Here is a 24,602-nt window from a genome sequence, read left to right on the forward strand (position 1 = left end):
GTGCAAGTCAGGTATCAGTTCAGCATCCGGGACACCCTCCTAAGCCACCCTGGAATGGGCTGGCTTGGGAGGGGAAGTTCTGGGTTTCCACCAGTATTCAACACCTGGAAGATAGACACCCCCAGCAGGGAGTGGAAGTGATGGAGGGAAAGCCCACCATGACCAGGAACCATATACTAAGTCTTGTGATACAACTCTCCATGGTTTTGTTATTATCCCCACTTTACAGATGAGGAAACTGAGGCCCTGAGATGTTAAGTAGTTGACCCAAGGTTATATAGCTTCTGAGAGTCAGAGCCCTCATGTGAAGCAGGTGGTCTGATCTGGAGCGTGTGTGCTGGGCCTGTGCTGCAGTAGACACAAGTTTAGGAGGAGGAGTGGTCTGTGGACTACAAATCTTCTGATTTTGTTCCTTTATGATCAGGGTGAGAAGTTGGGGGCTGGGGTGGGGGGAGGGATTTGCTAGTGTAATGGTACCTCCACAGAGAAGAGGCAGGGCCATCTCTGAGTGACAGAGGGGTCAGCCCGATGGTCAGAGCAGTGTCTGGAGTCATGTCCCCCTCGTGCCAGCTCCTCTGTGCCGCAGAGAGGTCAGCACCGGATTTCCACTTTGGCTCATGTTTCTGGGGAAAAAAAGGCCCCTGAGGGCTGAGGCCTCCATCACATGGGGTGTGGGATCTTCCCGAGCCTGGCACAGGCACCAGTTCTGGCCACTGGCCCAGCTTTGAAACAGGAGGAGCGGAAGTGTCCTGTAAGCGGTGGGAGGCAGGGGAGGACAGACGCCACCGCCAAGCACTGTGCCCTCGGGGGTTGTGGCTTTGGCCCAGGACCTACCCTGGAGGAACTCATCCTTCAGGGCTCCCATGAAGCTGCTGCCTTGTGGGGAGACCCAGGGCACTGCGGGGAGGGCAGGAGGCAGGAGGCAGCCTGGGTCCGGTGTCTCCAGGAAACTGAGGCAATGCCCGCAGCATCCTCTCTGTGCTCAGAAAGCCAGGCTGGAGTCACCTTTAGGTGAGGATGCCAGGCTCTGTGGACCGCGTGCTTCTGTGCTGTTAGTTTTCTTTGGAGGCTTTACTTCTTCATAGTGCTAAAAAGAGCTTTTATTTATTATTTTTTTTACGAACTCCATCCTTCTATCAGCTCAAATAAAGAATTTGTCCACACATTAGATCAGGCTCTAGTTCCATTCAGGGAACTTGTTATAAGCTCATCTAAGTGCAGTGTCCCCCAGATGGATGCGGGTCTTGACTTCTAGAATTTAGTCACTAAAAAGGCTGGAGGGGCCTGAGCTCCAGGATACAGCTGAAGCCTTGGGAGGTGTATGCTGAGGCCTCCTGGCAAGCAGCACCCACTGCCCCAGGCCTTCCAGGTGGCCCATGAACCACCTGCCCATCTTTCTGCTTCCTGTAGTATTCTTGTTGCTGCAACTCTAGGCTTTATCTCTGGTGTCCCTCGGCTCTTTCCAAAGCAGTTCCTGAGAGCACCCCCAACCTGACATGGTTTCTAGGCTTCGGAGCCTCACCACGCTGTCCACTGCCGTCTCTGCAGCCATCGACTGGCAGGACTCCTCCCTTTCCTTTCCCCCATTGCTCGCACCTCCCTGCATAAGTCAGTTCAGATCAGCACATAAGATTGTGCCAGGCGCTGTGCTGGGCACTGAAGACCTAGAGCTGATGCAATCCCAGGAGCTCCCAGGTCTGGAGGAAACATTCAAAAAACGCTTAGTAGATGGAAAATGCCATTGAAGCCTTAAAGGCCACAGATTCGGCCTTACTTCAGCAGGCAATGGGAGGCCACTGCAAGTCTTTGAGTAGAACTGACTTCCAAGGCCCACGGCCGCTGAACAGTTTCTTGGCTGCTTCAGGATTATCCCGAAGCCCGACCCCTCCCCTTCCACAGTGCCCACCTGCCCATCATACCCTGGACCCCTGGTGCCATCAGCTTCTTCCACTACCCAAACATTGATGTCAACCCTGCCCTCCCTGAGATGCCTCTTTCTAGTCTGGGAAACTGGAGAGGGTGGGGAGCAGTGCTGTTAGGAGGCCTAAGGCTGGGGTGGGGCTGGGCAGGACTCATGCCGGCTCCCAACCCCCACTCTTTGCAGTTCATTCTCATCTTCTCGGTGATCCAGTACCAGCCAATCACCTACAACCAATACCAGTATCCAAGCTGGGCCGTGGCCATTGGCTTCCTCATGGCTCTGTCCTCTGTCATTTGCATTCCACTCTACGCCCTGTTCCAGTTCTGCAGAACAGATGGGGACACCCTCCTCCAGGTGAGGGGTGGGGGCAGGGGCAGCCAGGTGAATCAGAAGGGGGTGGATGGATGGATGGCGCTCCAGGGCTCCCTTCTGATGCACTCTGCCCGCCCATCCCTCCCCCATGCCTACCCCTCCTGCAGCGTTTGAAAAATGCAACAAAGCCAAGCAGAGACTGGGGGCCCGCCCTCCTGGAGCACCGAACAGGGCGCTACGCCCCCACCATTCCACCCTCCCCCGAAGACGGGCTTGAGGTCCAGCCGCTGCACCCGGACAAGGCCCAGATTCCCATGGTGGGCAGTAATGGCTCCAGCCGCCTGCAGGACTCCCGGATATGAGTGCAGCTGCCAGGGGAGTGCCCAACCCCCACCCTGTGCTCCCAACACAGAGACTGGGGAGACGGTGGATAGGTGTCACCGCCTGCCCCCACCATGCCCTGGCCAGGGGTGGCACCTGTCACCTTGGCCACCACTGCTAGCGCGGTCATTCGTGCTAACGTCCCTAGTGTTTACAGGTCCTTTGGATGCCAAGATGGCAGCTGGGGGGTGTGGGTGATGGGGGGGGAGGGCGCGTTGCTGGGGGGCCCAATAGCACTTTGGAGGGGTCTCAGGCCAGGTCCCCAGAGGCCTGCTGGGCTTCACGTGGCCTCTGATGCCCCCACACTTTGCCCTGAGCTGAGGTTCTGGGTGGGTCTCCTACCTGTCCCTTGCCCCGAGCCTCCAGCCTCCTGACCAGTGTTCCTGCCCTTGGGATGGACCCCAGCCTCCGCCCAGGCTAATTCGGATCGTCCTACCTGGAGGCAGGGCGAGGGGCCGGGGGGGGCTGTGCAGTGTTACGGGTCAGGCTGTGTGGCCCGGCCCTTTTGTCTGTGTGATTATTTTTGTAAAAAGTGTATTATCTGTGGTTGCCACCCCATCGCCCTTGGCCTCGGGCCCAATCTGTGTTCCAGGCCCACCTGCACCTCACTCGGCGGCTCTGAGGTCTCTGTGCCTCCTTCCAGCACTGGCTGTCAGGGCCAGCCCAGCAGAGGCCCATGACCCAACAGCCTGCCCAAAGAACTCATTTCTGGGGGGTAGGGGTGGGGTGATGCTCAGCAGGAGGGTTGAGCCCAGAGCCCCGGGGAAGGGGACCCTACACGACACCCCCTTGCCCTACCACCACCAGGCTAAAGCCCAGTCTTCCTGAACTGGGCTACCCTTGTTCACGTGCCAAATCGCCCCAGCCCGTGTGCCCCAACCCCTCTCTGGAGCCAGAACTCCTTCCCCCAAGCCCTGCAGTGTCCGTGTATCCATCCTCCGTGCCCGTCTGTGCAGTGACAGCCCCGGAAGAGCCGCCTCTAATCCTCTGTAGCAATAACGGTGCGCCTCCCACCCCCGACCATCCGCGCACCACTAGGATTTTAAAGTCCATAGGTTTTAATGAAATTTCTATTCCTGTCTCTGAGCTGCTGCTGTGCTTTGTCTGGGTCCTCCAGGGGGACATGAGTCAGGGCTGGGGCAAGACCTCCTCCTGCCAGGCCTTTGGTCGGGGGGTACCTGGGAGGAGAAAGGCCAGAGGCTGTGACAGTCAGGACCGGACACTGAGGACCTGGCGAGAAGGTAGAGGGCCAGACAGACAGACAGACAGCAGTGGAATCCTGGGGAGGGCTCATCCTAGACTAGATCTGAAGTGGGCTGGGCCCTGGCAGCTGAAAGGGGGCAGTAGTAGACAGGACGCGTGCCAACCGAAGCTGAAGCCTCCTTCCTGAGCAGCCCTTCAGGTTGGGGCCTGGGTCACTGCACTAGACATCGGAGTAGAAGCTGGCCTTTTCCCAGGGCTGAACTGAATCTTCCGTCCCCAGCGGCAGGTGGAGGCCAGGCTGCGAGGTTTGGGGCAGCGCTCCAGAGGAGGAGCAGGCAGGCAGCACTGGAGAGGCCTGGCCCAAACTCCAGCAGCCCTGTGGAGGCAAGACAGGGGTCCAGGGCCCTGGCTGGAGGACCCCAAGGGCTGTGGCCTGAATGGGAGGGAGTAGCTGTGAGGGGGCTGTGGCCTGCCCCTCAGCCTGCCCCATCCAGCTCTCTGTCTGCTCCAGGTTACCTGTGGCTGGGGGAGACACAGGACGGCCTCAGGGGTGCCTGCAGCTCCTGTTGCATGGCTGCCTTCTGTTCCTTTAGCTCTGGAGGAGAAGTTCTACCTGAGACACAGTGCCCAGTCTTCCAGGCTATATTACAAGAGTGAGGTGGGGTGGTGGGGGCAGGGGGTAGGGGTGGCACAGAGCACTGGGTGCTCTGGGGCCTGCCTAGGGTCCTCACCTGCCAGGGTGGGCTCTAGGCTTGCCTCAGAGGGTCGAGGGGCCCCTGTATATTCGTCTTCCAGGCAGCGCTGCAGGGAGAGCTGGCTCAGTGCCTGGCCTTATGGCAGGGGTGGGGCAGGGCTGGGCAGGGTGCCCAGGCCAGGATCCCCATGGTGGGGAGCAGGAACCAGCCTGTGCAGTCTCTTCCTCCCAACCATCTGGGGGCACTCCTGAGAGGAACACTAGCCTCTCCCGGAAAAGCTGAGCTTGGCAAGGGGGTGGCAGGCCTGAACCCAGACTTGGGGAAGAGAAGGAGGCAAAAGACCTGGGAAGACCCAGCAGTTGATCTAAAAGTGCTGACCTCAGACTTAGGGACTCAACTGGAATATGGGTTCACGTACTTAGGGATCACACACATAAGAAGTGTGCACACGGGAAAAACGGACCCAGGGTTCACACAGTCTCTGCAGGCACAGACACACACAGACACATGTGTGGGGATCTCACGCCCTGGGTGAGAGACAGGGGTGTCTACGCTCAGCAGAGGGGCTGGGGGTGGGGTGGCCCAGGACTGCAGCTCACCTGCAGGATGGGAATCTCCCTCTCCAGCGCGCGGCACTCTTCCTCCAGGAGGGCCCTGGGACATGGGCAGTGAGGCACCAGAAGCAGCACTGCAGGCCTGGGTCTCAGCAAAGCCCTTCCTGTAGTCCCAACGTCTGGCCTCCCCAGGAGCCTCCTCTAGGCCCTCCTATCTCCGCCCACCTCTCCCTCTGCTGCCCTCATGCTGTTCCAGCACAGCCTTGCAGCCCCGCCAGCCTCTTCCTGGGCAGGGTGTGTCCTCTCTCCTTGCCCGCCTTCCAGTGCCCAACCTGAGGAGCAGCCGTCTCTCTTCTACTCGATAGGACTAGACTTGCGGGTCCTCTTGCCTCTGTTCTCCCCCATATCACAGCCCTGCCCCTGCTTTAAAAACTCTTCTGTGTGTCATTTCTCTCCCTCCTCCCAGGATAAAAGTCCTCAGGCCAAGGCCCGTGTAGGCATCTGTACTTGATTGATTCCTGGCAGCAACCTCATCAGCATCCTGCCCTTTCCACCTCTCAGCCCCGCTCTTCCGGGTCTCCCAGCCAGGTGTGTTCCCTCCCTTCTCCTCCCAGTAGTCCCAGTACATCAGGGTCCACCCGCAGTCCCGCCCTCCCTGTCCCCACCCCCACTGCACACACTTGGGGCCTCACCGCAGGTGTCCAGCAACCTGGTCAATGTAGGACACGTTCAGCTGGTCCTTGATGACACTGAGGTCCCGGGGACAGCTGCTGGTAGATGAAGTCAAACTCACTCTCCCATGCTGCTTCACCCCAGGACTTCAGGACACAAATGCCATTTCTCCTAGACAATTTTGTGCTTTCTCACAAAGGCAACACAAGATGGTACTAAAAGGAGGAGATCTGGAGCCTGGGATTGCACACATGGGTTCTGCCACCCTTTACTGTGTTTGAGCCTGGGAAAGTCAGTCATCCTTTCTGAGCTTTAGTATCATTTCTGCAAAATGGGGACATCACCCCCTTCATAAGGATGTGTGAGAAGTAAGTTGCTACCATTCACTGATGAACACGCTGCTGCTCGTTTATCTCATTCAGCCCCCACCCCTCTCTAACCCAGTCCTCGCAGCCTGGCTGTCCCAGCCTGAGAGACAAATGGCCACTGGATGAAGTCTCTCCTTCCACTCATACCTGCATGTAGTGCTCCCTCTTCCTGCAAAGCGCTTCTCATTGTATCTGTCTGGAAGTCTGTTCCTCATATTCTAAAACCCAGATTGAACCAAGCTCCCAGGATTGGCACGTGTCTCCTGGGCCTCTGCAACCCTCACGGGCTGACCCCTACCACAGGTGGCTATAGAAGTGTCAACCCAGACCACGAGCTCCTCCATGCCTGCAGGTGGGACCTACCAGTTGCCCGGGGTCCTTTGCCCAGCAAGGACAGATCCCTCCTCTCCTATTACTATACCTGGGTTCACCAGCTCTCATCTGGAACATCTCCTGTTCTGGCAAATCACGCCTGGGCTCCTCCAAGGCAAAGCGCAGGACCCTGGGACTATACTGGACCCAAGCCTGGGTCTGGTCCCTGCAGAAGATGCATAAAGGCAATTCAGGGGCTCATTCCAGGGAATCACAGGAAAGGCAACCCTGGCTCCTTGTCAGTTGCCAGGCTAGCCCATCTGAGTTCTGGAGACAGGGCCCAGCCCCAGGTCTGGAGCTCCAACCTGCCCTCACAGATGGCCTTCCGGCGGAGACCTTGGAGGAGCTGCCGCAGTTCCTGGCGCACGAGATCTCTTACAAGGGGCGGTGGTGCCAGAAGGGAGGAGAGGTCAGAGGTGGGGCGAGATCCAGGGGATTGGATAGATCGAGCCTCTTGGAGCAATGATCGTAACATCACCACCTGCAAGGAGAGCTGGGGCACCTCAGCGACTGCGGAGGGAAGTGAAGGGAGGCTGGGGAGCTGGGGGAATGAGGGGCAGGGCAGTTAAATTGGAGAGGGTTGGGCGGACAGTAAGATCCAACAAGAGCTCGAGAGTTTTACTGGGCAGGGCTAGGGACCCGTAGGAGGTGAGAAAATCATCCGAGTCGTGGGACAGGTCTGCCGTGGGGCCCACCTTCTTACGCCCCACCTCTGCCCGTAGCTCCAGGCTCAGATCCACCGTCGTCTCCCCTAGAATCCTCTTCACTTCGGGCCGCTCCGGGAGCGGAACGTGCTCTTCCACCAGTTCCCACAGCGACGGGGAGTCCCCAGGCATGGCCTGCCCGCGCCACCGCCCCCGAGACGCTCGGCCGCACGCTTGGACCTGCTGGCCCACGGGTCGGAGCGTTGGGTTCCTGGGATACCGCTAGTCGCCCATGGCCGGGCAGGCCCACTCACGCCTCGCCGCTTCCGGGTCTCACAGGCCACGCCCCCAGTCTGTCACTCTGACCGGCCTCTCCCAAGCCCCATTCCGTTCTGCCGCCCGTCCCCACGACTAAAGTTGCTCGGTCCAGAGCCGCTGGCCTCTGGCGCTCTCCTGCCCTACTACTGATCGACTCTCGGAGGCCACGGTCTCAGGTCGCGGCCCCGTGAGCCAGGCGGCGGGACTGGCGCCCTAGCCCCGCCTCTTCCGCGCGGCCGTTACCCGGGAAACGGGGCCCGCTACCCCAAGCCCCGCCCCCAGAGCCCCAGCCCCGCCCATCCCAGGGCGGTGCCGGCTAACAAAGCCCAACCCACAGCGGTGGTAGGTAGTTTCGCAGTCTCAACCATGCACATCAACCTGACTCCAAGCACCTTTCATCCCTGGGCACCTTTAGACTCCAGGGCAAGTGAAAGAACCAAGAAATCTGAGCCCGGTGGGTTTATTACTTCCTTGCCTTTTCTGGCCAGGAGGCAGCGGCAGGGTAGAATTTCTCCTTCCAGCCCGGGTAAGTCTAGTGAACCGCTGCACTTCTAGGAACCTGGGGAACCAGGACAGTCCGGACCAGATAGATTGGGCCAGGCGCCCTTCCCACAACACACCAGGATCCGGGGTTAGGGATCCAGATCCCCATCCCCAAACAGACAAAGGGCTTCTCCATTCACGTTTTTTACTAAAGCACCCACACAAGTTTCTGTGCAATGTACAAACACGAGCCGGTCCTGGGGCTACTGCCTTCTCTCTAAGAGGCGGGGTGGGGCTGGAACCCAACTGATCCAAGCCCCATCCGCCCCCATGCAAAGCCCAACTCCAAGATCCCAGGCAGCGACACAGCACCCCCTCTGGTCCCCTCCTGGGGCTGCTCCTCAGCAGGGGGTGCCCCAGAGTTTGCCCCCTACAATGTTGAGTGAAAAAGGTTTCCCCTCCCCTGGGAGTGTGGGGGATCCTCAGGTCTGAGAATTCCCCCTGGAAGCAACATTGCCCCCTAGTCATACCTCCCACTCTTCTAGGCCCTAGGGGACTCAAGGGGGGGAAACTGAGGCACAGAGAGGTGGAGTGACCTGGCCCAGGCCACTCGGCGAGGCAGTGCAGGGGTTGACCCAACCCTGACAGTGAGGGGAGCTGAACTGGGGAGGGAGGAGCAGGAGGGGTTGACCCCAGAGACGGCCACCCTTGAGGGGCCTGCCCAGGATGGAAGCTCCCCCAAAGTAGGTTCTGAAACTTCCAAGTGCAGCTGGGGGGTGCCTACTGCAGACCCTCAGAAAACAGAGCCCACAGTCTCAGTCCTGGGGGATCCACCACAGAGCAACTGCCAGCCAGGCTGTAGGTCAGTCCTCTGACAGGCAATCCTTGGCACTGGGAGCCTTTGTCCACTGGTATCATCCCCGAGGAGGCCATGAAGGGGGCCGCCCAATGTCCACTGTGATATTGGTGAAGAGTGGCTGCCGAGACACCTCTAAGACCTGGTACCGCACTGACGCGATGCCGTCCCGCTTCATGGTCAGCTTCGTGTTTTGAATCTTGGTAAACCTAGACAGGATAGAAGTGGGTCTAGATCAGGGCTCACCACCGAACCCAGTAGGGATCACTGGGGCCAAGGCTCACACCCTCCCGGCTTCTTCCTGGGGTGACTCAGTTCCCCTTGCTACCCCCTCCACCTGCCTTTGGCTCTTGCAACAACCCTCAAAACAGAGATCTCACCCCCTTCAGTCCAGAATCATGACACGCTAACCAGTTTTTCTCTCATCGCAGACCTAGACACAGGGCACCCCAAAGACACCTCAAATACAACGTGTCCTATATTGTATGCATCATCTTTACTCCCCACACCCACCATCTCTGTGCCACCTTCTCTGTTCCTCATCCTTTAATCACGCCTTCATCATCTATTTATTGAGCAGTCCCCATGTGCCAGGCCCTCTCTAAGCACCAAGGTCACAGCCATGAACAGAACTGCAAAGTCCTTCCCCTCATGGCAAGTCTATACCACTAGGGCAGACAAGTAATAGACAAGGAAGACACCGGAGTACTGAGGGAGACAGCAGAGGGAAACGCAGACAGGGTGACTGCCGTGGAAGGGGTGGGTGTGCGCCATCAAGCTGACAGCAGAGGAAAAGCTTTCCAGGCAGAGGTAAAAGCATAGGCTGACCCTAAACTGAAAATGAGAATTTGCACAGCAGAGTGCCTAGAGCTTAATGGGCCAAGGAGAAAACCCAGAATAAGATTAGCTGGGAGGTTAGACCATGTATGGGCAGGCCTCTGTAAGTCAGAGGAAACAGCTTTTTATTCTGAGTGAAAAAACACAGGGATTTTTAGCCCAGTCTGGGAAAGGGAGGGCCAGGGAACATAAACTACAAAGAGGATGCACTAGTGCAGAGGTATAGGGGAAAGTGGACCAGCTCAGACACCTTTCAGGGGTGGCACTGATAAGACCTGCTGATGGTCCAGATATGTAGGGCGAGAGCAAGAAGAATCCAGGAGAACTCCTAGATCTGAGGCAAAAGCAACCAGCTAGATGAAACCAGCATCCACAGAGTTCCTTAAGCCAGAAACATCTTGCTATCTTGGCCATGCAGATATCACTAACCAAGGATGGCACCTAGACATGGTCCCCTGGCCTGTGCTTCTAGAGCCCCACTGCCACCCTCATCCTAACTGTTTTGATCCTCTCCATCCTTCTTGGCTCAGTTCAGATCCCTCTCTGGAGCCAGTCCAACACTTGAGTACTCCCCCTCAGATACCCCAAAGCCCCTCTTCTCCCAGCCTGTCATCCCTTCCCTATTCACCATAGTTTTTAACTTAACTGCTTTTTTATCAGCTCCCTGGATGCCCAATACTTCATGCTTCTGCCAAATATCAACCCTACATCAGTACGGCCACCTCCCTCCCTGCTCTGACATCCTGGCTTCAGAGCAGAACATCCTACTGGTCTGGTGGGTGCATGCCAGTTTCACATGCAGCAAACCCCCTGGGCTCCACTGATTCCTTTGAGCCTGGTTTACTTTCCTCCTGCTCCATTCAGCAGCTCTGCCAGCTTCTTCAAACTCAAAGGTTGGTCCTTCCAAACCCAAATGTGGTCCCATCCCTTCCCCACATGAAAGTTCTTCCATGACTCTCCAGCACCCCTGGGACAAAACTGAAACTCCCAACCTGGGATCAGCAGTGACCCCCCTCTTGTCACTCCCAGCCTTCAGAATGTAATAATGAAGAGTTTCAAGCTCTCAGCGTATACAATGGACGCACACATTCCAGACTCCTACACATCTGATTCCTTTTATCCAGACTAGCCTCCTCCATCAGCCTGGTGAATACAGTACTGTACCCAAGGTAGGTGTGTGACAAATATTTGTAGAATGAATAACTCTTTTCAAACTCTAGTTTACCATCACCTCCTCCAGGAATACTCCACGCTCCAGTACTTTGGCCACCTGATGTGAACAGCTGACTCATTGGAAAAGACCCTGATGCTGGCAAAGATTGAGGGCAGGAGAAGAGGGCGACAGAGGATGAGATGGTGGGATGGCATCACCGACTCAATGGACATGAACTTGGGCAAACTCCAGGAGATAGTAAAGGACAGGGAAGCTTGGCATGCTGCAGTCTATGGAGTCACGAAGAGTCGGACAAAACTTGGCGACTGAACAACCTCCAGGAAGCCTCCCACCATCACTCCCTCTTCTGCCAGGACAGCACCTTGCCCTGATTACCTTGTGCTGTATCTGTTGGTCTCCCTCCCTAGACTGAACTTCACAAAAGCTGCCCAGCGGGGATTAGGTCTGAGTGCTCTGGATCCCCTAACACGCCTCCTGCCCTTTACCACCCATCTCACATGCCCTCAGGCATTTCTCCCAGTCACCATTAAGACATCAATGTGGCTTCCTCCTCAGAGACCAGCCACCTATTCAATCTCAGAGGGCTCAGCAGTGTCTTTCCACTCCTGCCACCCCACACTGCTTGGGGCAATCTCTGTTGGGTCCCTAGGCCCTGGAGCTGTGCCCTGGGCCCGCTGTCTCTTGTCCTATCTGTTCAGGCTGGAGTGAGGTCTGTGAGGGCCCAAGAGGAATGCAAGTTACTCAGTGACAATTTGAGCCCCACCTTTAAATTTCAATCACTTGCAGAATCAGGCCAGGGGTGAGAGTTGAGCTGGGGACTAAGGACCAGGGTGGGGGTGCCGGGAGTCATCTCAGGAGTCAAGGGTGAGGGGCCGTGGGATCACCTCTGGGGATCAGCAGCACTGGGACATCACCTCTATGGGGTAAGGGGCCAGGACGGCTGGGGTTGAGGGTGCTGGGGGGGGTCACCTTTGAGGGTTGGGCTCGTTATGCTTGTCCCGGTCGTGCTTGATCATTCGGTAGCGGCCTATGCGGATGTCAGGACGCGAGATCTTCATCCCAGCCAGGGAGATCCTGGGGTCAGGGACAGCCGGGCTGGAGTGGGCACCAGGATGGGCGAAGAGCCCCGCCTGGTCTGTGCCCACCATCCACACCCCATCGACTCCCCACCCCCTGCCCACTCACCGGTTGAAGATGTCGTCATCCTCACCACCCCAGCCCCAGTACTCGTTGGGGAAGCCATTGATTCTCAGGAACTGGGATTTATTCAGGCCCGACACACCTCCGAAGTAGCCGGCATAGGGCAGCCTGGGACATGGAAGACATGCGTCAATGAGGGGCCTGAGGGGATTCCAGATAGAGGTCTGGCAACAAGGGGGGGAAGGGGGCTGGGAGTGATGGCCGGGGCAGGACTGGAGAGGCCTGGGTCCAGCAGAGAAGGGAGCCCTCACCGGAAGCCAAATTTGTCCATGGCAATGGCAAAGTGGCGGGGCTGGTCACCACAGCGGTACAGGTTGCGGTCATCCATGGGGACCAGGTCCACGTCACTGAAGATGAAGCAGTTGTAGGTGGAGTCCTCCTTGAGCGCCTCTAGGAAACCCACGTTGAGCAGCTTGGCCCGGTTGAAGGTGTCCTCACCGTGCTGGGGTTGGTAGAGGAGACAGGTCAGCCCTGGGCCTGAGACTTGGAAGCATCTGCCACTTTACCACTGTCCAGAGTGGTTCCTGCAGACCTAGCACTACCCATCAACTCATCCTCCACTGGGGCCTCTGCACTCTCGGGATCAAATCCAGCTCTTTATCCTAGACCTAGCTTTGCAAAGCCTTTTAGAATTTGGCTCCGTCCCCTCTCTGGTCAATGACCTCAGACCCCCCCAAGCCCAGCTATGCTATATTTCTCCACAACCCCAGAACATGCCAGACTCTTTCCTGCCTCCAGGCCTCAGTGTGAGCAGTTGCCCCTGTCTGGAATGCTCTCCTTCTCCACTTATCAAATTCATGTCTGGAAAGAACTCTGTTAGCAAACCTCCCTGCCCCAGTATAATTACTCATTCCCTCCCCTGTGCTTCACTTATGCCAGGTCCACTCAAACGGTTACAATTTAGGGCTCTCGTTTCATTCATTCCTTCAATCATGCCCCTCGGCCCTGTCCTTGGTGCCAGGCATCTTCTCTGTGCCAGTGAGGATCTTAAAGATGAGCGGCCCTGAGCACACTGCTTCCCTACTGAGCATGTCATGGAGTGAAATGAACAAAGAATGTCCCCAAATGGCCAGCATCTCAGATGCAGAGACCATGTGGACTGAGTCACCTGTCCCCTCTGGCTCTTGCAGATCTACATCCAACTCCCTGGGCGGCCTCTGGGACCAAGCTCAATTCACTTGTCTCCCCGACAAAATGATAAGCATAATGAGCCTGGAGTCCTCCAAGAAATGGGGCTGTGGGATCAAGTCTCCTTGAGGTTGGTCTCCTGGCCATGCACGCCCACACTCTGAATTCTGGCCAGAGGAAGGAGGGTTTCATGGAAGGAGCTGGCTGGCTCCTGAAGTCCCTGCTCCAACCCATGATCTCCAGGCTGGAGCCAGAAAGCCTCCCGGTCTTCAAGTGGGCTCTCCTGGGAGGAGACGAGGAGTAGCCCCTCCTCCCTACCAGCCAACCTACCAGCCAACCGGAGCCCAAGAGGGCAGGAGCTGCTCCCCTGGACCCTGAACAGCCTGGCCCCACCTTCTCTCTTTCCTCCTTGCCTTGAACCTTCTCTCCCACTAGCCCTTGGAGCAATGGTCTATTTTCTCCATCTGCACTCCTTCCTAACCTCTCTCACCACCCCGGAGCCCTAGGTTTCTCCCACAGGGCTCATAAACATGCCCATTTCTCTCCCTTCCAAAGAAAGCCCTTCCTTTAGACCCCCACCATACCTTTTGCCTTCCCTTCTCAGCAGAGTTTTTTTTTTTTTTTTTAATAAAGAGTTGTCTCCAATTGGCTACTTGCATTTTGTCAGATCTGATTCCTTCTGCAACCCACTGCAATCTGCTTCCGCCCCCACCATGCCCCTGAAATGGCTCTCGCTGGGCCCACCTTGTTGCTAAATCCACTGGACGCTTCTCGGTCTACATCCTTCCTTACTCCCCCAGCAGCGCTCACGCAGCTGCCATGCTGCCTTCTTGACGCTTATTCCTGGGTGCTGGGACACCAAGTTCTCTTGGGTCTCCTCGAACCTTTCTGGCCAACCCTCGCAGCCTCTGTGGTCTCTCTTTCTCCACCCATTCCTTACATGCTGGCTTTCTCCTCTCAGTTCCCAGGCCCCACCCCAGGAAGGCTGGACACGGCTGGTTTTAGGGACCACCTATATACTGGTGGCTCCCAGATCTCTCTCCACCTTAGACTTCACTCCTAAGCCAGTTCGTTTGTCCAAATGCCTGAACATTCCTCTTATACTTCCCCCAGGCACTTAAATTCATCAAGTGCAAAAAAGACACATTCTCCCCCAGACCTGGCCCAGATCCTGGGTTCCCATCTCATGAGCGCAACCATACACAGGGCCAGCAGTCAAGACAGAGAGCCTCACGGTGTCCTGGCCCCTCCCTTTACTCTCAGCTACTTGTATCACATCTCTCCTCTCATCCGCACGACTCCTGCCCAACTCGCAGGCACATTCACCACCTCTATCCTGAACATAGCAGCCTCTTCCCAACCAGGTGCCCAACCTCCTGGCTCCCCTTCCATCCCATTGTCCACATGCCATCAAAGCAATCTTTCTAATAAGCACAGATACATATTATCCTCTCCCTAAAACCCCACTATGGGAACTCCCTGGTGGTCCAGTGGTTAAGAGTCTGCCTTCCAGTGTAGGGGACGTGGGTTCGATCCCTGGTTGGGAACTAAGATCCCACATGCCGTGGGGATCCCGACTAAGCCTGTGAACTGCAGCTACTGAGGCCACACACTCTGGAGCCCACACCATAACTAGAGAGTCCGAGCTGCCCCTGCAAGACCCAGCATGGCCAAAAACCACACAACGGCGCCCCATCACTTTCACACTGGAATCCAACTGCTTGAGATGACTCCTAGGACCCTTGTGGATGTGGCCTCCACTAGCCTTTCCAACCTCATCTCTGCTACCCATCCTGCATGTGGGACCCCACTCCTCAGCTGACAGTTCCTGAACACGTGAGACCAGTTCTCTCACTGGGGCCTGGGGCCTCCTCTGTCCCTCTGCCTAGAATGCTTGCCTTCCCCAGTCCCCCCACCGGCTGATGCCCATTCATCCCTCAAGACCCATCTCAATGGTCGCTTCCCCACCCTGGGGTTAAACCGGCCACCTGGTGGCGCCATAGCTCCCTGGTCCTACTCCAGGCACATGCCACGATCCTGGAGTCTAAAGGGATCCAAGTTCAAGTCTGGGAATCCTCTGTGAGGAGGAGGGTCTGTATCAGGCCTTCTCTAGGCCCCAGCAGCCAGCCCCAGCCAGGTCCACAGGGGAGGGCCTGGAGCCTGAGCTGAATTCCTGGATCTCAGCTGTGCTCAACACTTGGCCCTAAGGCAGTTTTGATCCCTCTTTCAGGTCTAACTCTCTGCTCAGGGCCCTCACTATCTCACAGCCTGTGTACCCTAAGCCAGCAGCACCACGGGGTGGGGCCTACCAAAGGTAAACAATGGCGCTCACCCACAACACACCTGGCAGTGTGTCCACCACCATTAACATGTATGTATGCAATCCCCCGAAGGCACGTGCAAACCCACATATGCACGCGGTGACATACACAGACCCCCACATGTACATCTCGTGCCCACACAACTATTCAGGCACCCGTGAATGCCCCCAACCCCACAGATGCACCAACAGGCACGTGGGCCCCTCACCCACAGGTGCTCGTGGGTCCCCTGGTGGCCGGTGACCAGCCTGGAGGCTGCGGCTACACACCTGGTTGATGACGTAGATGCCATAGCGTAGTCGCTGTCGCCTGAGGATGGGATGCAGATAGTGGAGCCAGTAGCGCAGGTGGTGTTCCCGGTGTCGAAAGGGGATGATGACTGCCACCGTCTGGGCTGGGGTGCAGTCAGGCGGCGTATAGCGGCCACCGAGGAGGACACCTGGGTTCTCCCTCTGCACCCGCTCCAGGGGCATGGGTGAGGTGAACTCAATCAGCAGTCGGCCCACTGCAGGCAGGACAGGGGCGGGAATTAGGTCTTCATCAGAACCCAAGGACTCCAGGCCCCTCCCTCTACCTGGGGTGGGCCAGGGAATCCCAGGAATAGCCCTCTGCCAACACACAACACCTGTGGTGGCCCCTGGGGGCCAAGACTCCACTCCCCCAGACCTCGGCCCACCCCTAGAGGCAAGCCCCACCCTGCAGGCTCACCAAGGCCGGGCGGCGAGTCAGGACAGGGTGGCAGGACAGGAGCCGTGGGGCCGGGCCGGGCGCTGGGAGCCTCGGGGAGCCCCGAGCTGGGGGCAGTGGCGTTTGGCCGAGAGCAGTTGGTGCTGCTGCTGGCGGCCGGGTGGAGGGCACGGGAGGGGCCGCGTGCACTGAAGCGGCTGAAGAAGGCCAAGTGCTGGGCGTAGACGTCAAAGTAGAGGATGACGGCCACGAGAAAGTGCAGCAGGCAGAGAAGGAGCACGGCCTTGCAGACGCGCTCCAGCGTCCCCCCCAGCAGTCTGCTCATCCCGCAGGCGGCCGCCGGCCCGCCCAATGGGCCCGGGCATCCGGCTGCCGGCCTGAGCAGGGGTGGGAGAGAGACATACCCAGCAGGTCAGGGCCAGAGGGGCAGGGCCACCCACCCACCTTCTGTGTACTGCTCCCATTCTTAGACGTGCATCCTCACACTTACCTGCTCACACCCTTTGACAAATTCTACCTGTAAATACACACACACAGGGTCCCTGACAACTCACTACTCATGCATCTTCACACACTAGAGTACTAACCCACACACGCTTTCCTTCCTCATCCTCACTGACACACATACACATGGAGAGCCTCACCTACCCTCACACTTGGGTAAGTGCCCTTGTTACTCAACTTCACCCCCCACTCCCACCATGGATCATGGGCACGTGACCTCTGATCACACCAGCTCATATCTGAACACAGAAACACACTTATGTACAGACCCACACAGGTTCTCTGTGCCCCAGAGAACAAATGCCCACAGGCCAGCATCCTCAACCCAGAAGTCCTGGTCCGAGGAAAGGAGAGCATTTACTGAGTATTTACCATGCCAGAGCACTTTGTACTCGACTTCATTTAGTCCTCCTGGAACATGGGGGTGGGCAGTGATTTCTTTGGTCAGGTCCCAGTGGCGAGTAGGCCAGGCCATCTGGGAGCAGGCTGGGAAGTGGCCCTGAGCATGCAGGTGGCCCAAATTTGAACAAGATAAGTTTATGGGATCACTTCCCTCTGGAGCAAGAGGTAAAAAGACAGGATGGGGCCCAGGACAGCCCTCCCATAAGACCTCAAGGATTGGTTCTGATTCCCAGGAAGGAAAATGCTTGGGCCCTTGGGGACAACATATCAGGAGAGGGTTTTGCCTGGGCCATGGCTTTAACTGGGGGTCCCACAGCAGGAACACTTCTGGGGGCACTTCTGGCAGTGCTTCAGAGAGCAGGCTGAGTCTCCCTCAGATACACAGTATCTATCACACAACCACACAAACACCCTGGGTCCCAGCTACAGTCAGATACACTGTAGCTGCACTCAGATACACAGAGAACTACATAGAGTCACAGACACGCCTGGGTGACAGTAACATAATGCACCGAGTCACCCACTCACAAACAAAGCCGCGCTCCTGGACTCAACAGTGTCACACAGACAGGCTCCCTGGCAGCTCACAACACCCCGACCCACGTGCAAACACTCCCACCACTCCCTCCGGGTCACGGGTTTTGGGGTCAGGCTGCCGGTCAGGCTACGAGGTGAGTTTGGGCGGGGCTGGAAGCCTGAGTGGCCTGAACACGTGGCACCCCTGGACCGGGAAGCAGCGAAGACCGGGTGGGTGTGGAGCCTGGTGGGGGGGGAGGGGGCTTGGGGGAGAGGATGTGGGTTGGGGGCCAAGGCAAAGGGGCGACGTAAGTGGAGCGCCTCCCCACGCCACGAGGCCGGGGTGAGCGAGGACAATAAGGCAGGCTGGCTGGGGACGGGCAAAGGAGCCCGAGAGGGACGCGGGGAGCCGAGGGATGGGGGTAGGGTGGGGTGATGCCAGGCCGGGGTCTGGCCGACAGCTCCTCTCACCGGGTCCTGGGCGGGGATCTCGGGGCCGCGCTCGGGGCGCCCCTCGCGGGGCCGGGTCTGGAATCTCGGGGCCCCGGGCTGGGGGCCGCGAGCGCCCCCCTCTCACCCAGCGCTCGGGGCTCAGCAGGGGGCGCCGCTCCGGCTCCGGTTGGATCCCGGGCTCCGGCGGCTGCGGTCGGCTCCGTTCCCCATGGCCCGGCCCCGCCGCCTTCCTCCTCCCGGTCAGCGGCCCCCACGGCCCCCAGGCCGCCTCCCGCCGCCGCCGCCGCTGCGGGCCATGGAGCCGAGCCGCCCCGGGGGGCAGGGCGGGGCCGGGCGGCCGGGCAGACCCACGGACCCGCCGACCGACGGACCACAGCGCCGCCGCCTCCCTCCCGCGCTACGGCGCCTCGGAGGGGCAGGCCCGGCCGGCGCGCCCGCGCGCGCGTCCCCGCGGCCCCCGCCTCCAGCGCGCCCGTCCCCGCCGCGCGCCTCCGACGCCCGCCCCTGCTGGCCGCCGAGCGCGGCCGCGGGTACCAAGGACAAGGGAGGGGCGGGCGAAATTGATCAGACTCATACAAGGGCTCCGAACCGGAGAAGGTGTGGATGGGTCAAACCCGTTTTGGAAGAATGGGGCCTGGTCTGGGTTGGAGCGCGAACTCAGCCAAAGAAGGGCACCTGGAAGTTCGGCAGGAGGTCAGGAATTTGTCGGCTCATCGATGGGAGCAAAATCAAAAGGTCCGCCAGCGGAGAGGGCTGTGAGTTGGGCAGGACGCTTAAAGGTGTGAACCGAAGTGTGTGTGGCAGGGGCTTCTAGGGGAACAGGAGGTTGGGTAAGACGTTGGACAGGCGTGGGAGGAGCTGGGCACAGCCCTGGGAACTCGGGATCAAACTAGTTACTGGCATGGGATGCTGCAGGGATGAACACAGATAAATTAAAGGGTTCCAAGGCCCCAGAGGTAGAGATGGTGGATGCCCGAGGGGAGAAACAAGTAATAAACGCAGACAGCTGGGGCCAAGCTGACCTAAGCCCGGAGGGCATGGGGTTGGTCACCTCCTCCCACAATCAAGCAAGGGGCCCATATCCCCCAGACTTGCTCCTTCAATAAAGAGGGTTAGAGCTACAGAGGCCCGGCCCAGCACCATTCCCTTCCCACCCAGGAGCCAGTGCTGCCCAGAGCAGAGACAGTGTATATGAACTGGAAAGCTAGAGAGGCTGGCATGAAGTTGAGGCCTACAGGTCTCTTTACCCTTCTTCTGTGAAAGGTGGTGGCGAAGGAATGCAAAAGCAGCAGCACTGACCCAGACGGATACGTTTATTTCACAAACACTGGGAAGACGGGTTGGAGGTGGAGGTGGGACACAGGTGCAAAGCTGCACAGTCATCTACAGCCCGCTCCCCACACAGACGATCCAGCCAGGCAGAGCCTCCAAGTCGACAGGCAGCGAGAAGTGAGTGTAGGGAGGGCCCTAAACACCAAAACCCCTGAAAGCCTAAGGGGCACAGCTCCAGCTGTCCCGGGGAAAACCACAAATAAATACGAGTGGGGCACGGCCCCACCCACATAGACCATCTAATCACCCATCTTCACTCTGGAGGTCTGCAAAAGAAGAAAAGGAGAAATCAGGCAGGGACAAAAAAATTGATTAGACAATGACATATGACAGAAGATGAGACCCATGGCAGGATGGCCAGACCACAAGAAGCGGATGACTGGGCTACGATGGACATGCTGTGACAAACACAGTGAATGGGGACCAGAGACAACTACAAGGTTCGATGGAGAGAAGTGGCATATGGACATGCCAGTCTCTTAAGAGTCAACTCAGTCAGGCACCCACAGTCACACTCAAGGTCCTCAGGCTGATCCTTAGCCACACTCATACACTGTCAACAAACAAAATACACACATCTCAGACATGCTGCCCAACTGACAATACAGTCAAACACACCAAGATGGACCACAACAGACAAGATCCCAACCTGGTCTAGACTACAAAGACAGAAAAAATAACAGAAGAGGAAAAGAGAGACCAAATCTTTCATATATAGAAACAATGTAACAGACAAAAACAGATGTTATCAGTGATACCATGTTGAAGACAGAAATAAATGGAAAGCTTCAAAAGGAGAAAACCAGAAGATGGGAATGAGGCAGCCAAAGCTGTTAAGATGTTTTACGGTTACAGATGTAGAAGGGAGCACTGTGGCTCCTCCAGAAGAAGGGTGAGATTGGGTTGGGGACAAGGACAGAGGCTCCCCAGGGGGATTCAGCACCTGAAGGATTGCAACGATGACCCCAAAAAGGCCGATGGCACTGCCAAAGATCTCCACGATGAGAATCTTTACAAAGAGGCTGGGGTTCTGTGCATCAGCCAAGGCGGCTCCACTGCCCACGATGCCCACGCAGACTCCACAGAAGAGGTTAGACAGGCCCACTGTAAGGCCAGCCCCAAACATGGAGTAACCTGGAGGGATGGAAAGGGAGCACTGATATCAAACCAGATACGGGGGGGGGGGGTGCGGCGGAGAAGGCAAGGGTCCAACATGGACTAATGGGACCAGCCACCACCCCAACTCTGCAAAGCAGGCCAAAGAATATAAAAATGAAGAGTCTAAGCTGGGGTGTGCACTGGAGGGGGAATCATCAGTGAAGCCCGGGTTTTCTGCCTTCACACACCCACCTACCTGCATGGTAGTTCCGATGGCCAATAGCCTTGGGGTCAGTAGCACTGAAAGGCTGAGGAAGGCAGAGAAATAATCAGAAACCACTCCCTACTCCACTCCCGCTCCCCCACCATCACTAAGCAATATAAAACGCACTGGAATTGACACCCACCCCACCTAGTTTTCCATACCTCAGCCATGTTGCTAATGACAATTGCCATGATGATGCCGTAGATGGCCACAGCCTCACAGAAGATGATGCTGGTAGTGGTAATGGGGGATTAGAGGGCAAAGAGGAGAAAGAGATGAGAAAGAAACCAACCTTCCTCCCTGGAGAGTCTCCAACCACCTCTCCCCCTACTGACACCCCCACTCCTACTGACCCAGGAGGCCGGTCAGGAGCAGCATGAAAGGTAGGTCAAATACACAGGCAGCTCCCACTTGGTTCTGACAACCTTATGAGGGTCCTACACTTACCTGATCAGGTTCTTGGTCTTGATCCTGGGGGCCTTCACCCCTCCTCCAATGATGGAAGAGCCAGTGATATAAATGCCCCTGATGGACAAATAAGAAACCAATAAGCAGAGCCCAAACTTGTCATTGCCCCCATGATGACTAAGAACCCAATGACACCCCCTGCTATGATTCAGCCCCTTCTCCTGTCCCATGACCCCAACACTCACCATGCCGCCCCAACCACAGACAAGGAGATAGCTAGGCCAATGCCCAGGTTTGACCACATGAAGGGGGAAGTCTCCGTCAGGAACCTGGTGTGCAGACAGGGGGAAAGACAAGTCAGTCTTTATGGAGAAGTGGGCACAAAATCCAGCCCGACCCAACTCCCACCCCTCCAGTCCTGGATGCTGAAACAGAACACTTCATGTTTCCCTAAGGGCCACAATCCCAGACAGCTGGGGGGTGGGTGCAGGTGGGGAGGGAAGGAATTCAGATCAGAGAGGGGAGGCATCAAAGAAGCTCCTAGGGGAAACCTCTCCCTTACCACGCCACATCGAAGCGGAAGCCCAAGTCAAAAATGGTGTAGCAGATTCCTACAGAAATGAGAAAAACGGGGTTAGGGGCCTGCTCTCTAGACAGAAGCTCCACAACTTAGGCGAGAAGTTGCTGCCCAGCAGATGGGCCAGCTTCCCAAAGGTCTGCATACACCTAAGTCAAGAGAGTCCTTTGGCTCTCCCCAAAATGAAAGCACAGCTGCCTATACAGATTCCTCTGCTCAGGCCTCCATTTTCTGTCATTCCCTCAAGAACCTATCTCCCTCTGAGACACCATCTCCCAGACGGAGACCCGTCACGGGGAGCCACCAGGAGGTCTGAATACCCTGGAGGGGAGGGAGCAATAGCTCGGGCCAGGCCCCACCAGATGCAGCCAGCCCAGTCTGAGCCGCTGTTTACTCAACACGCTGTGGGTGTGGGGGGAAGGCAAAACGACCGGGAAAAGAGGAACTGGAGCAGCTGGCTCGCGACCCAGGCAGGCCCGTCAGGAGCAAGACAGGGAGGGCGCGGGAAGCCGGGGAAGGGAGCCCAGTGACAGAAGGGGACCAGGGCTGCGATCGCTCGAGGTGCCCACCGAGCCCCGCCCGCGCCCTCCTCAAGCAGCTGCAGATACCAGCCTCCTCTGTCCGGGTTACGGGCCCAAATAGACGCGAGGCAAGTCCAGGAGCCTGAGGTATTCGAGCCCGCGTCAGAACCTAATATTCCTAACACTCCACCTCCCCGCTGGGCTCCAGCCGGGTCAGCTCGGCCCGAAGCCGTCCCCGCCCTCCAGGGCCCGGCCTCACCCACGACAAGCAGGCAGGCCCAGAAAGCCACGAAGACCCCGGAGTAGAGCAGCACTAGCCCCGTCATGGCGGCAAAGACGGCGGGACGCGGGTCGGGGGGGCCTGAGCTCAAACCGCGTCCCTGCGTTCGCCGTCCGCCCCGCAGCCCGTCGACCCGCCCCGCGGTGTCACCTGACTAGCCCACGTGACCCGCAGGCGTCACGTGACCTTACGTCGGTCGCGGCGCTCAGTCGCCAGCGGTCTAGGAATTTGGCGACGCCGGAATTGCAGGCGCAGAGGATTGTGGTGATTGTAGTCTCGCGGCCCGAAACCTTTCTTGCCGAATACCTCGATCGTTGCCTGGCCGGTCCATCTAGGGTCGGGCCGCTCCCTCTTGTACGCCCGGACACTCCACCTAGCTCCGGCCCACCAGCTCTGCTTTCCACCCGAGCCTGCTCACCGCCGCCCTAGCTTAGTCTCCAAGCCAATGCTGATCTCGCGGGCCTCCTCCTTGACCGTCCCACCCAGCTCGCGAGGGTGTCTGCTCCGTCCCTCACTGAGCTCATGCTGTTTCCTCTGCCTGAAGCACGTTTCTTCGTGCTCACCCCAAGGTCGGCCAACACCTAATGATCTTAAGATACGTTCTAACAGGAAGCTTTCCCTAGCCAGAGGCAGGGGAATGCGTCCGCTCTATGGTCTCCCTCCACCCTAGCGATGCTTCTATAACTTTAGTAAGATCATGTCACTCAAATACCTCGGTGGCTCCCCTTTCCCTCGCAATAAAAACCATGGTCCTTATAATGGTCTACCAGGCCTCTTACCCTGATTTCGTTGCCCAATAGTTTCTTACTAACTCCCTCCTCTGGCTGCCCTGTTGTTGTTCAGTCACTAAGTCTTGACTCTGCGACCCCATGGACTACAGCACACCAGGCTTCCTTGTCCTTCACTATCTCCCAGAATTTGCTCAAACTCACATCCACTGAGTCAATGGTGCCATCCAACCAGCTCATCCTCTGTCGTCCCCTTCTCCTCCTGCCCTCAACCTTCCCCAGCATCAGGGTCTTTTCCAATGGCTGCACTGGCCTCCTGGCTATTTCTTGAACACCATCATACCCTCAATGCATTGCACTTGTTCCCTCTGCTTCTTCTAATTATTCACATGGTTCACTCAAAACTTCTTTCAGTCTTTGTTCACCTTCAAAAAGTCTTCTCTGATCATCCTGTTTAATACTGTAGCCCCTTCTCTTACATTCCTTCCCAGCTTTATATTTCTCCATAGCCCTTATCACCATTCTACATACTGTTCTGATTGTCTTCTCCACCACAAAAATGTAAGCAACCATGAAAGGATTCCTAAACTCACTGCTGATTTCCACTGCTGGGCACACCCTGGTGTTCAATCCATATTTGTAGAATACACAACTGGTGCTCACCTTTTCCCAGTTACCACGATCAGTTTACAGAACTGCCTCTACCAGTAGACTGTGCAATCCTTGAAGGCAGAAATCACAACACCCTGACAGTGTTAGTTAGTTGTGTCTGATTCTTTGCGAACCCTAGACTGTAGCCTGCCAGGCTTCCCTGTCCATGGAATTCTCCAGGCAAGAATATGGTATGAGTAGCCATTCCCTTCTCCAGGGTAATCTTTCCGATCCAGGGATTGAACCCCAGTTTCCTGAATTGAAGGCAGATTCTGTACCATTTGAGCCACCAGGGGGACAGTGCCAATATGTCGAGATTTTTCAGCAAATGCAGGGAACTAAGGTGAGTCATTTTCACTTCACCCCTCTAAACCCTTAGGATCTAGCAACTCCACTTTGCTTGAAGTACCCACAGTGATGGTCTATGCCTGTGTGTTTGAGCTTGGTGTACCCTTTGTCCAAATGTCCTTTTCACTCCATTACTTCTTTTTTTTTTTCCCCCTTCAAGAGATCCAGCTGAGGTAACACTCTCTCTGAAAAGCCTCTTCTGGGCTCCAGCTGCCCCTGGGGATTTCCTTCCTCATAAAGAATACTGCTTCACCCTGTGGTAATTGCCTTTTTAGCTGCCTCTCTTCTCAGCTACACTGTGAGGACAGGACTCCTATCAAATATAATTCAGATCTCAACCCACAGGACCTGTTCAGGACTTGGCAGTATTTGATGAATAAAAAGAAAACAAGG

General features: G+C 57.0%; 4 protein-coding genes and 1 long non-coding RNA gene across 19 annotated transcripts in view; 2 read left to right on the top strand and 3 right to left on the bottom strand.

Moving 5' to 3' along the window:
• The window catches only part of SLC6A9 (solute carrier family 6 member 9), a 31,812-nt gene extending 28,112 nt beyond the window's left edge, over nt 1-3,700 (top strand). For all 3 annotated transcript variants that reach the window (XM_061122127.1, XM_061122126.1, XM_061122128.1), the window contains exons 13-14: nt 2,105-2,275; nt 2,401-3,700. In XM_061122127.1, coding sequence (XP_060978110.1) covers nt 2,105-2,275; nt 2,401-2,595 — 366 coding nt within the window. In that variant the 3' untranslated portion in view covers nt 2,596-3,700. The remainder of the gene's footprint in view (nt 1-2,104; nt 2,276-2,400) is intronic.
• On the bottom strand, nt 3,535-7,644 carry CCDC24 (coiled-coil domain containing 24). 12 transcript variants are annotated; one of them, XM_061122130.1, is made up of 9 exons: nt 7,174-7,644; nt 6,784-6,959; nt 6,528-6,644; nt 5,759-5,836; nt 5,112-5,166; nt 4,549-4,618; nt 4,334-4,412; nt 3,982-4,250; nt 3,693-3,792 (listed from the first exon to the last, which is right to left on the bottom strand). In XM_061122130.1, exons 1-8 carry the CDS (start codon nt 7,312-7,314, stop codon nt 4,013-4,015), a joined length of 954 nt encoding a protein of 317 aa, XP_060978113.1. In that variant the 5' UTR covers nt 7,315-7,644; the 3' UTR covers nt 3,693-3,792; nt 3,982-4,012. The 12 variants fall into 12 exon arrangements, with proteins under 12 accessions (XP_060978118.1, XP_060978124.1, XP_060978116.1 ...); XM_061122135.1 differs by lacking the exon at nt 3,982-4,250 and having other exon boundaries at nt 3,535-3,792; XM_061122141.1 differs by having other exon boundaries at nt 3,668-4,250; nt 5,759-5,833; nt 7,189-7,644.
• Nucleotides 7,645-8,111: 467 nt separating this feature from the next.
• On the bottom strand, nt 8,112-18,262 carry B4GALT2 (beta-1,4-galactosyltransferase 2). 2 transcript variants are annotated; one of them, XM_061122143.1, is made up of 7 exons: nt 18,126-18,262; nt 16,148-16,503; nt 15,709-15,944; nt 12,242-12,432; nt 11,976-12,098; nt 11,760-11,864; nt 8,112-8,988 (listed from the first exon to the last, which is right to left on the bottom strand). In XM_061122143.1, exons 2-7 carry the CDS (start codon nt 16,449-16,451, stop codon nt 8,838-8,840), a joined length of 1,110 nt encoding a protein of 369 aa, XP_060978126.1. In that variant the 5' UTR covers nt 16,452-16,503; nt 18,126-18,262; the 3' UTR covers nt 8,112-8,837. The 2 variants fall into 2 exon arrangements, with proteins under 2 accessions (XP_060978126.1, XP_060978125.1); XM_061122142.1 differs by lacking the exon at nt 18,126-18,262 and having other exon boundaries at nt 16,148-17,779.
• A 1,034-nt stretch (nt 18,263-19,296) lies between these two features.
• ATP6V0B (ATPase H+ transporting V0 subunit b) lies at nt 19,297-22,639 on the bottom strand. Its single transcript, XM_061122144.1, has 8 exons — nt 22,462-22,639; nt 21,667-21,715; nt 21,350-21,433; nt 21,144-21,221; nt 20,858-20,927; nt 20,688-20,739; nt 20,277-20,467; nt 19,297-19,599 (listed from the first exon to the last, which is right to left on the bottom strand). Exons 1-8 carry the CDS (start codon nt 22,526-22,528, stop codon nt 19,573-19,575), a joined length of 618 nt encoding a protein of 205 aa, XP_060978127.1. The 5' UTR covers nt 22,529-22,639; the 3' UTR covers nt 19,297-19,572.
• A 134-nt stretch (nt 22,640-22,773) lies between these two features.
• On the top strand, nt 22,774-24,510 carry LOC133041467 (uncharacterized). The gene is made up of 3 exons (XR_009689247.1): nt 22,774-23,051; nt 24,079-24,204; nt 24,370-24,510. It is a non-coding gene; the product is annotated as an uncharacterized LOC133041467 (long non-coding RNA).
• Nucleotides 24,511-24,602: the final 92 nt, after the last annotated feature.

Source organism: Dama dama, chromosome 20 (genome assembly GCF_033118175.1).
Source record: "Dama dama isolate Ldn47 chromosome 20, ASM3311817v1, whole genome shotgun sequence".
NCBI classification, from domain to species: Eukaryota; Metazoa; Chordata; class Mammalia; order Artiodactyla; family Cervidae; genus Dama; species Dama dama.

Bases quoted from the DNA above. Each gene is read 5' to 3' on its own strand.
- CCDC24 (XM_061122129.1), bottom strand. From the start codon at position 7,314: ATGCCTGGGGACTCCCCGTCGCTGTGGGAACTGGTGGAAGAGCACGTT. The intron at 5,837-6,527 runs GTATAGTAATAG...TTCATCTACCAG, and splicing joins ATGAGAGCTGGTGAACCCAG to CAGCTGTCCCCGGGACCTCA. The intron at 4,413-4,548 runs GTGAGGACCCTA...CTTCTCCTCCAG, and splicing joins CCTAGAGCCCACCCTGGCAG to AGCTAAAGGAACAGAAGGCA.
- B4GALT2 (XM_061122143.1), bottom strand. From the start codon at position 16,451: ATGAGCAGACTGCTGGGGGGGACGCTGGAGCGCGTCTGCAAGGCCGTG. The intron at 12,099-12,241 runs GTGAGGGCTCCC...TCCATGTCCCAG, and splicing joins ATGGACAAATTTGGCTTCCG to GCTGCCCTATGCCGGCTACT. The intron at 8,989-11,759 runs GTGACCCCCCCC...TATCCTGTCTAG, and splicing joins AACGAGCCCAACCCTCAAAG to GTTTACCAAGATTCAAAACA.
- ATP6V0B (XM_061122144.1), bottom strand. From the start codon at position 22,528: ATGACGGGGCTAGTGCTGCTCTACTCCGGGGTCTTCGTGGCTTTCTGG. The intron at 21,716-22,461 runs GTGAGGCCGGGC...TCATTTCTGTAG, and splicing joins GGCCTGCCTGCTTGTCGTGG to GAATCTGCTACACCATTTTT. The intron at 20,468-20,687 runs GTAGGTGGGTGT...CCATCCCTCCAG, and splicing joins CCATCGGAACTACCATGCAG to GTTACTCCATGTTTGGGGCT.